At 52.2% G+C, this 11393-nt stretch overlaps 1 protein-coding gene across 1 annotated transcript; it reads left to right on the plus strand.

The window, feature by feature from the left end:
* Positions 1-4864: 4864 nt before the first annotated feature.
* Positions 4865-10592, plus strand: LOC124641488 (the record flags this gene model as incomplete). The annotated part of the gene is made up of 6 exons (XM_047179556.1): positions 4865-5000; positions 5484-5757; positions 5820-6140; positions 7711-9604; positions 9945-10294; positions 10364-10592. Coding segments are annotated over exons 1-6 (3204 nt in total), but the record flags the coding sequence as incomplete, so codon positions are not given.
* Positions 10593-11393: the final 801 nt, after the last annotated feature.

The following is an 11393-nucleotide window of genomic DNA, read 5'->3' on the forward strand; positions in this document are numbered from 1 at the left end:
ACGAGAATCAGACGTGGACACTAGTTGATTTACCCCGCGATAAGAAGCCGATTCAATGTAAATGGGTCTTTAAGATTAAGCGAGATAGTGATGGTAAGGTGTCAAAGTACAAAGCTAGGCTGGTAGCGAAAGGATTTACACAGGTACGTGGCGTAGACTATAACGAAACCTATTCACCCGTGGTAAGGAGCTCGACTTTGCGACTTTTATTCTCATTAGCTGTAGAATACGATTGGGACATAGATCAATGGGACGTGACGACTGCTTTCCTTTATGGAAAATTAAAGGAAGACATTTATATGATGCAACCTGTAGGTGCTATCACTAAAGGTCAAGAAACTAAGGTATGCAAGTTAAATAGGTCGTTGTATGGTCTCAAGCAAGCATCGAATGCTTGGTTCAATGAACTTGACCGGGAGATGCTTAATCTAGGTTTCACGCAATCGAAGATAGAGCCGTGTTTATACCAAAAGTTACTAGGAAATAGGGAAAGGATAGTCGTAGTTATTTACGTAGATGATATTTTTATTTTTTGTAGTAATATACACAAAAAAGAAAAAGAAAACCGGGTTATTAAAAAAATTCAAAGTCAAGGATTTAGGTCCTGCTAGACATGTCTTAGGTATGCGACTTAGGAGAGATGAAAATAACATTTATCTCGATCAAGAGCAATATGTTATGAATGTTTTAAAGGACTTTGAAATGACGGACTGCAAACCAGTCATTACCCCCATGGAAACTGGTATCAGACTTGAAAAAGCTTTAGAGTCTGATAGTAGGTTACCCTATCAAAATCTAGTAGGATGTCTTAACTATCTAGCTCAAAATAGTAGGCCAGATATCGCGCACGCAGTTAGCGTTTTGTCACAATTCAATAATTGTTACGATGAAGTTCATTTTAAGTGTGCAAAACGAGTGCTAAGATATCTGAAAGGGACATCGGATTTTGCACTAACCTTCCGAAAGTCAGGTAAACTAGAACTTCTTGGCTACGTCGATGCGGATTGGGGTGGGTCATATGATAGGAAATCCTTCACGGGTCTAATGTTTATGTTAGGCGAAAATTTAATAACTTGGGAGAGCCGTAAGCAACGGTGTGTAGCTCTCTCCTCAACTGAGGCAGAGTACATAGGTATTAGCCAAGCTTCAAAGGAAGCGATTTATTTGCGAAGTTTATTAAACAGCTTAACAAATAAAATTTGTGTTAAACCTGTTGTTATTTATAACGATAATCAGTCTGCACATCACATAGCGAGAAACAAGATGAACCATAATAGGACAAAGCATATTGATATTAGGTTTCACTTTGTTCGCGAAGCAATGTTGAATGAGTCAGTAGAGGTGACGTATGTGTCTTCACAAGACATGCTGGCAGATATGTTAACAAAGTCTCTGCCAGGCCCCAAATTCAAAAACGCTTTAGCGAGATTACCCATTAAGAGGGCGGGTGATGAAAGATGAAAGTGTTACTTAAGTTTTTATTAATATGTACTTTGTTTAGATTTATAATTTTGTTGGTTTGTTGTAATGGTTTAATCTCTTGTTTTTATGTTATTTTTATACATTGTATATGTATATGTTTTGCTATGTGAAGACAATGTGTGAAAGTTACACACATGTGGCAGATTAAGGGGGCATGTTGAAGGATACTCCTTGTGGCCCTTACTGGCCACATACAATAATAATCTGCCACATGTATTGGCTTGTTCGAATTACTGTCTTTGATGTCAAATGTCTGTGACATTGTGTTTGTGCTATATTTTAATATATACGTTATTATCGGCACCCTGCAACTGTTTCATTTTCCAATTGAATGACACTTTTTCAAAATGGTGGGTATAACCCGACCGATAACAAAAACGTCACATTTTTATGTAAAACTAGCCGTTCCCCGCGGTATTACCCGCGTCCGGTGTATTTTTTGCCGCTCTGGTACATGGTGAGCAGTAGCGTCTACCTACACTTGGTATTGGTATACTCATATAAGTTATGCTAGCCTGGTACATGGTGAGCAGTTGCATTGAAATTTCGTTATTGGTATACTTTACTAAGGTGAATTATGCTGTCCTAGTACTTTACTTTTGTGGTTCTGCGTCATTCCGTAAGTTGGTTTTTGTCTAATCACTCCCGTCCCGGGAATCTTACTCGCAATTTTTTTTCCTTATTTGCTCACCGTTTAGACCTACCCTGGACTACGACAAACATTTTAAAACTAAAATCAGCTCAATCGGCCCAGCCGTTCTCGCGTTTTAGCGAGACTAACGAACAGCAATTCATTTTTATATATATAGACTAGTTGACCCAACAAACTTCGTATCGTTTAAACCATATAACGAACCCTTTTTATGGTTTGTTCACCATTTGGCTCACGGTTCCATGAATAGGGTAGGTATAGATTGCTGTTCAACACTGCATTGAGGAAAGTGAGGAGAGCCCGGTAATGCAGTCTGCCGTATGGGACAATGAAAACTTGCGAAGTTTAAAAGTCCTATCAAGCTATGCAGGTCTTCTAAGTTTGCTGTGCCGTTTGTCACGTAGTGCGTTTTGTCATTACCTTATTGATAATGCTTGCGATTTATCCAAAACATGGTGCAAATGATCCAAAAGTAGGCGAATATATCTTGGTGAGCCACCAGAAAATCGAGATACACAATTATTCGTAACCCTTGAGTTCTCAAGGTTTGAGCCACCCAATTGGTCACTGTGGCGAAGGTCTTGGGTGCCGTGCTTAAGCCAAATGGTAGGCACGTCATCTGAAGCAGTCTTCTTCTGTATACTAGTCGAAGAACATGTGTAAGCCTGGGTGAGATCCACTTGCACAGCCAGTCGTCTTTCTGAAGAAACTCTAGCACCCGAAAAACATTTATTAAAGGGTGGCTAGTATACTTACTGGTCCCTGCTTTGTAATGATGCTGCGACTCGCAACATGCAAGATTGGTACCCTGCGCGGGTCCGTGATAATGAGCCGACCCCTGCGGGGGGTGGCTAACAGACTTACTGGCCGTCCTAGGCGGAGCAGTGCCATAACTCAGTCTTTCAAGGCCGAAAAGCATCACACGCCGTGATAATGAGCCGACCCCTACGGGGGGTGGCTAACAGACTTACTGGCCGTCCTAGGCGGAGCAGTGCCATAACTCAGTCTTTCAAAGCCGAAAAGCATCACACGCCGTGATAATGAGCCGACCCCTACGGGGGGTGGCTAACAGACTTACTGGCTGTCCTAGGCGGAGCAGTGCCATAACTCAGTCTTTCAAGGCCGAAAAGCATCACACGCCGTGATAATGAGCCGACCCCTACGGGGGGTGGCTAACAGACTTACTGGCCGTCCTAGGCGGAGCAGTGCCATAACTCAGTCTTTCAAAGCCGAAAAGCATCACACGCCGTGATAATGAGCTGACCCCTACGGGGGGTGGCTAACAGACTTACTGGCAGTCCTAGGCGGAGCGTACCATGTCTTTCAAGGCCGAAAAGCTTTCTTGACACCATCAGCCCTTTTCAAGTGCGGTAGTGACCAGTCCGAACTAATGAGATGCTGGTTGGACCGCACCTCACACCATTCTTTTTTGTCAAAAAGTTGAACGCCTTGCAGGATTGAACTAGGGCCACAGGTGCCTTAGGAACTTCGGGCTTGCTTTCTTTTCCATAGTCACGTGCACGGGCTGTGGTAGCTTTATTATTTACCGCATCTGTATTTGCTTTATTAGTCACTCGTAATAGTTACTTTTTAATGATGTTACTTGGAAAGTTTTCATACACCTTGTTATAAACCTACTAAACGCAATGAATCAAGTATTTAATTTTCTATTAAAACTTGCCAAGTAACATCATTAAAAAGTAACTATTTTTAACTGAGGTATGTGTATGGAACTTGGTACTTATTCAGATCTCACTTCTTTTATAGGCGAAGCATTCCCATATTATCGAACTTGGCAGTCTTTCACATTTTTGTAAGGTTGTTTATTTTATTTTTTTCTTATGATGAAGTTAGTTAAAGGAATGTCTCATTTATACTATCTTTTAGATTTTTTAATATGCACTATGTTTCTTACAAAGAAATGAACTAGATTAACTAAATGGACTAGATTTACCAACTGACTGACATGACATGTTATCATATATTATGTTCGTGGATCAAAGTTACACATTCGTTATTTTCGAAAGTGATTCACACTTGGCCGTTTTCAGATTTTTATTTTACTTCTAACTACACTATTTTACTTCTAACTAAACTAAATACAAACCATTCGAAGATATATTATATAAATATAGATAAATTTAGTTCGTTTTAGTTCCTTAGGGGTATAAATTTACACCGGGTATAAAACACCTTCATTATTTTGAAACCGACTCACACTTGGCCATTTTCAGATTTTTCCCTTTACCTTGACATAAAGACCTACCTCCATGCCAAATTTCAAGTCAATACGACCATTGGAAGTGGTCTAGGTTTTTGATGAGTGAGTCAGTGAATCAGTCAGTCAGTGAGTGTATAGTAAAAATAGAGATTTTCTGACGTCAATATCTCAAGACCTACAATAGGTATATTAATGAAATTTTGTATTTTAGATAAGTGAGGGGGTCTCAATAGATACTAGAAATTTGATATGCGTAAATAAAATAGATTTTGAGTTACAGGGGGGTCGAATTTGGCCCGAAATGGTTCGTGTAATATAACCCACGGCCGGTGTGTCGCTTTTTTTGCTCGAACTTGGCGGACACACTGCCGTGTGTCTAGATCCGGCGCCTGGGCCTGGAGGTGGCCTTAAACAAGTCGGTGGCCATCGTGTTTCATGGTCCCCGACGTGCGCCGCCGCCGGGATCACACATCGTGGTCAGCGGGGCCCGGATCGCTGTCGGCCCCACCATGAAGTACCTGGGCTTGGTGCTCGACAGCCGATGTGAATTCGGGCCTCACTTCCGGTGGCTGACGGCCAAGCTGATGGGTGCTGCGGGCGCGCTATCATCGTTGCTTCCCAACTTGGGGGGATCGAGCGCCGCCTGTAGGCGGTTGTACGTGGGAATCGTGCGGTCCATGGCCCTATATGGGGCCCCCGTGTGGGCGATGGACATGACGGCCGGCCCTCTCACCATCTTGCGTAAACCGCAGAGGGCGATGGCCGTCAGAGTCATCCGAGGGTACCGCACGATTTCCTACGAGACGGCTTGCGTATTGGCCGGATCCCCGCCCTGGGACCTAGAGGCGAAAGTACTCGCGTCATTGTACCGATGGCGCGAGGAAGAACGGGTACGGGGCTCGAGGCCGGTGCAGCGGGTGATCGAGCTACGCCGAGAGGAGCTCCGTCGAGTCCTAGTGGCGGAATGGCGGCAAAGGCTGATGCGCCCTACCGCCGGCCTTGCTACCGTCGAGGCGATCCGGCCAGTACTCGACGACTGACTCGGGAGAGGGCACGGCTCCCTGTCATTCAGGGTGACGCAGGTACTTTCGGGGCATGGGTGCTTCGGCAAGTTCCTGTGTCGCTTAGACAGGGAGCCGGACGCTCGGTGTCGCCACTACGTCCATTGCGGGGAGGACACGGAGCAACACACGCTCGCTGAGTGTGTAGCTTGGGAGAAACAGCGACGTATCCTCACAAACGAAATTGGAGACGATCTGTCGCTGCCGGCTGTGGTGCGGAGGATGGTCAGCAGTGCAAAGTCGTGGGACGCGGTGGTTTCCTTTTGCGAGGAAGTGATGTCGCAGAAGGAATCTGCGGAACGGGAGAGGGAGATTTTGACTCCCTTCCCCGGTCGCAGAAGGCGCACCGGGCGCTGGAGAAAGGCGGACAACACCCTCTTCCGCCCCCCATGAATGGGTTCAGGGGCGAGGGACTTGGGGAAGTTCTCGCCCCTACTCAGTGGACCCGAGGCGGTGGCACGCGCGTGTGTCGGCGCGTGCCCCTGAGGCGATGCACGGGGTTGGCGAACACCTCACTACCCCGTGCAAGAGACGAGGCCTGTGCGAGGGCCAGCACTAGTGTGGGGCTGCGGAAGAATCTGGATTCCCGCGGCCCCGCGCACACGTGCAAGGAGGACACAAGGGGGCTTTTCGCCGGTAAAAGTCCGGCATACCCCTCCGCCTCTCCCCAGGCGGACGAACTCCATGAGAATTTCCCCCTCCCAAAAAAAAGGTTTTTGGTTAGGTTAGTTTTGGGTTAAGTTAGGTTAGTTTTGGGTTCTTCGGCAAGTACCTGTGTCGCATAGGCAGGGAGCCGGACGCTCGGTGCCACCACTGCGTCCATGGCGGGGAGGACACGGCGCAACACACGTTCGTTCAGTGTGTTGCTTGGGAGGAGCAGCGCCGTGTCCTCACAAATGAAGTAGGAGGCGATCTGTCGCTGCCGGCCGTGGTACGGAAGATGGTCGGCAGCGCAGAGTCGTGGGACGCAGTGGTGTCCTTCTGCGAGGACGTGATGTCGCAGAAGGAAGCTGCGGAACGGGAGAGGGAGATTTCAACTGCCGATCCCGCCCGCAGCAGGCGCTCCGGGCGCCGGAGGAGGGCAGACAACGCCCTCTTCCGCCCCCCATGAACGGGTCCAGGGGCGAAGGACTTGGGGAAGTCCCCGCCCCCTATTCAACGGACCCGAGGCGGAGGCGCGCGCGGGTGTCGACGCGCGCCTCTGAGGCGTTGCACGGGGGAGTTTAACACCTCACTCCCCCGTGCCCGAGGCGAGGCCCGCAAGGCGGGCCAGCACCAGTGCGGGGCTGCGGAAGAATTTGGATTCCCGCGGCCCCGCGCCCACGTGTAAGGAGGACACAGGGGGGTTTTAGCCGGTAAGAGTCCGGCACACCCCTCCGCCTCTCCCCAGGCGGAGGAAGTCCATGAGGATTTCCCCCCGAGAAAAAAAAAAAAAAAAAAAGGTTAGTTTTGGGTTAGGTTAGGATAGGTTACTTTTGGGGTGCCTGCCAGAAAACCTCCCCGTGTGCTCGGCAACTGCTGGTCCCTGTGGATACGTCCTAGGGGAAGAGCAGTCACCGGGCCGGTGCACCCTGGGCACGGACAATAATCTCTTCGCGGGGGGTGGGATAGAGGAGATTGTTGTCCGTGGCTAATTTCGGCAGGAGCGGAGGAGTCGCTCCCGAGGGCTCCCTATAGACGCTCTGCAGCCGCAGAGTGCACATAGGGAGCGAGGAGGTGTAGGCCGCGGAGCGTCTTACAATCCGCGGTCTAGGGGACGCCGTGGCGTGTTGCTACGCCACGTAGTCCGAGGTGGTAAGACAGCAAGTTGAGGAGCAACTTGCTGTCTATGGGGGCAGTCGTGCCCGAGGGGGTGCTTAGGTTAAGTTAGGTATAAGGTAGACATAAGGTAGATTTAGAAAAAAAAAAAAAGAAAAAAAAAAAAAAAAAAAAAAAACAAAAAAAAAACAAAAAAAAAAACAAAAAAAAATTACAAAAAAAAAAAAAAAAAATTGGTTTAAGTAGCTTTTACTTTCACCGAACAGCGGGCGGTATATCTTGCACCAGGGGCACACGTTGGCCTCGGGAGGACCAAATACCCTCCCGAAAAGAACGGCCGCATCACCTTGGGGAAGTGATGTGCGTAACCACCCAAATCGTAATATGAAAATGTCCGATATTGAATGTGTTTTGTCATGCGACCCGGCTGACGCCCGGCGCTCGCAGGTATCCGGGCCTGCGAGTGTTAAATTGGTTACCGATGGACGCGCAGGGGTAGGCGACCAGGCCCCTGTTGCCGATAATGTTACTGGCAGCGGTAAAAAGAAAAGTGGAGGCGGGAGGACGCGTGAGAAACGCCCACGCGACCCTGCTCTGGAGGCTGGGTCAGCAGGCTTGTCCTCCGATGAGGAAGGCCTGCCAGCCCCCAAGAGGACGTCGGCAACGGCGGCCTCGAGAAAGGCAACTGGTTCGCAGCCGCAGAGGGATGCGCATGGAAGGTTCCTGCGCTCCAAGAACTCAGTGGCCAGCGGGACAGACTACGAAATGGGGGTCTCTAGTGAGGACCCCGGGGTCGAGAGTTGCACCTCACTAGGGAGCACCAAAGCGGAACTTAACGCCGCCAAAAGGGAGCAGCGGAAGGTCGTCGCAGCCGACGAAGTGTCGCTAATGTCTAGTCGCGCACGTGAGCGACGTGCTGCTCTGGCAGCAGAAGGGGGTGAGCCATCGGCGTTAGTTCTGAGCCAACTGGCCTTGGACGGGGTGGACTTAGTACTGAAGGTTGCTACCAAATCTGGCAGCCTGAAAGGTACTTTCACCCGTGGCTTGAAAGAGGCCGCAGGTGACATCAAGGAGGCTATTGGCCTCCTTCTCAATAGGACGGCCTCTGACGAAGTCACGAAATTGCAGGAGGAGAACGGCCGTCTCCGAAGAGACCTGGAAGACTTGCGGCAGCAAGTCGCCATGCTGAGCGAGCAGCACCAGCGACACAAGTCCGTCGAAAGCACAGACGCAGTAGCACCGTCTCCCCCAGCGCAACCGGCAAGCCCTCAAAGGGTTGAGGAAGTCGAACGTATTGTCCGACTCTGCATGCTCCAGTGCGGGAGCATGGTCAATGCTCGACTGGAGGCAATTTCCCAGCGTCTTCCTGCGGAAATCCTCCGTCCACCCCTAGCAGCCGACTCTCGAAGGGCTGAAGGGCCGCCGAGACCTGTGGGGAAGCCCGCGGAGGGAGCCCCCCCGAATGACGAGTCAGGAACCTCTGGGTCTAAGGGTGAGACTTGGGCGAAGGTGGTTGGCCGTAAAAAGGCTCGCAAAGCCGCTAAGAAGGCGTCAGCAGTAGCGCGCGCCACCAGCTTAACTGCAAAGGGGGCCCAATCTGCACGACGGTCTACCAAAGATGGTCGCAAAGTGCCGGCTGTACGTGCTCCGCGATCCGAAGCTGTGACGCTCACGTTACAGCCCGGAGCTGTGGAACGGGGCGTGACGTACCAGTCGGTTATTGCCGAGGCCAAGGCCAAGATCAAATTATCAGATCTTGGCCTGCAGTCCGTTACCCTCAGGCAAGCTGCCACGGGTGCACGGCTATTTGAGGTGGCTGGTACTGGAAGCGACAGTGCCGAAAAGGCGGACGCTCTTGCCGCCAAGATGAGGGAGGTCCTCAACCCTGAGGACGTTCGGGTCTCCAGGCCAGTCAAAACCGCAGAGGTGCGAATTGCTGGTCTGGACGACTCCGTGACCTCTGAAGAGGTGGTGGCGGCCGTTGCCCGAAGCGGTGAGTGTCTGCCAGAAAAGGTACGTGCCGGCGATATACGCGCCGACGCCACCGGACTCGGCGTAGTATGGGTTCGGTGTCCTGTTGCGTCGGCAAAGAAGATAGCCGATAACGGCAGATTGCTGGTGGGCTGGGTATCAGCGAGAGTTAAGCTCCTGCAGCCCCGGGCTTTGCGGTGCTTCCGGTGCCTGGAGAAGGGGCACGTCCGAGCAAAGTGCACTGCTGAAGTTGACCGTAGTGACCTTTGCTATCGCTGCGGTCAGCCCGCCCACAAGGCGGCCCAGTGTTCCGCGCCGCTCAACTGCAGCGTGTGTTCGGCTGCAGGGAAGCCAGCGGGACACAAATTGGGCGGAGGAGCCTGCGGCGCACCTGCCAGCAAGGCCAAGAAGAAAAAGAAGAGCTCTAAACCTGCCGGGGAAACCTCGCCGCCCCCGCAGGCTAGTTGCTCCGCGGCCGACTCCCGGCCCAGGACCGTTGCCGAGGGAATGGAAAGTCAATAATGGCTCAATTCCATTTCCTCCAGGGCAACATTAACCACTGTGCCAGAGCTCAGGATCTTCTCCTCCAGAGCATGAAGAAGAGTGGGCGGTGACGACTGGTCTGGTCGTCCTGAATAGGGGTTCAGAATACACGTGCGTGCGGCAGCGGGGCGGGTCGATAGTGGATGTCTCGTTTGCGAGCCCCTCTGTCGCCAGCCGAGTCCGCGACTGGCATGTCGCCGTGGAGGTGGAGACGCTGTCGGACCATCGGTATATCCGGTTCGACGTCTCTGCCCAGACCGTAAACGGCCGCCATCCAACAACCCCGATTAGCGACGGCCCGCGCTGGGCGCTTAAGCGCATTGACAAGGAACTACTCGAGGAAGCTGCCTTAGTCCAGTCCTGGATTTGGGAGTCGACGACGGACGGCCCCATCGACGTCGACGCGGTGGCGCTGCGGTTTCGCGGGGCGATGACGCAGATCTGCGACGCTTCCATGCCCCGTGACCGCCAACAGTCCGCAAGGCGCCAGGTGTACTGGTGGACTGATGAAATCGCACGGCTTCGTGTCGAGTGCGTTGCGGCTCGCCGCGAGTACACACGATACCGGAGACGACGTCGAAGGAATCCCGTCGAAGAAGACGCGATGTATGAGGTGTACCGCGCGTCCAAGGAGACTCTGTGGCTGGCCATCGGCGACTCTAAGTCGCGTGCCAGGGAGGAGCTGCTGGGGTCTCTAGACCGGGACCCGTGGGGGCACCCCTACCGATGGGTACGCGGCAAGCTACGGCCCTGGGCGCCTCCACTGGTACAAAGTATGCAACCCCAGTTGCTAGAGGTGGTGATATCGGCCCTCTTCCCTGAGAGAGCGGAACACATTCCCCCGGCGATGGCGTCGCCCCCAGCCACAGGTTCTTCAGAAGAGGAGAACACCGATGTCCCCGAGGTGACGCAAGCAGGGACGAGAGCGGCCGTGTCGCGACTTCGGGCTAAGAACACAGCTCCGGGACCCGATGGAGTTCCTGGTCGAGCTCTCGTCCTGGCCCTGAAGGAGCTGGAGCCCCAGCTGAGGGGGCTCCTCACGGCTTGTCTCGAGCAGGGTCAGTTTCCCAATGTGTGGAAGGAGGGGAGGCTGGTGCTGCTCAGGAAGGAGGGGCACCCCGCGGACTCGCCGTCCGCGTATCGGCCCATAGTGCTGCTCGACGAGGCGGGAAAACTCTTTGAGCGCATCATAGCAGATCGCCTCGTCAGCCACTTGTGCAGAGAGGGGCCGGATCTGGACGACAACCAATTCGGTTTTCGTCGGGGGCGCTCCACCATAGACGCCATCATGCGCGTGAGGGCCCTGGCGGAGGAGACTGTGTCCCGGGGTGGGGTGGTGCTGGCGGTGTCCTTAGACATCTCCAACGCATTTAACACCCTTCCCTCGAGTTGCATTCGGGAGGCTCTCAAATACCATCGAGTTCCTCCCTATCTCCGCCGTATAGTAGGGGCTTACCTGGAGGGCAGATGCGTCAGTTTTCGGGGACGTGACGGTGCCGGTCGGCACCTTATGTCGTGCGGTGTTCCGCAGGGATCGGTCTTGGGACCCCTCCTGTGGAACATCGGCTACGACTGGGTGCTAAGGGGTGAGCTCACACCGGGCGCCGACATGACGTGTTATGCGGACGACACGCTTGTCACTGCCCGGGGGAGCTCGCACAGGGAAGCGACGTTGATAGCCACAGCTGCGGTTTCACAGGTGGTG

This window comes from Helicoverpa zea, chromosome 22, assembly GCF_022581195.2.
Source record: "Helicoverpa zea isolate HzStark_Cry1AcR chromosome 22, ilHelZeax1.1, whole genome shotgun sequence".
Taxonomy (NCBI): Eukaryota; Metazoa; Arthropoda; class Insecta; order Lepidoptera; family Noctuidae; genus Helicoverpa; species Helicoverpa zea.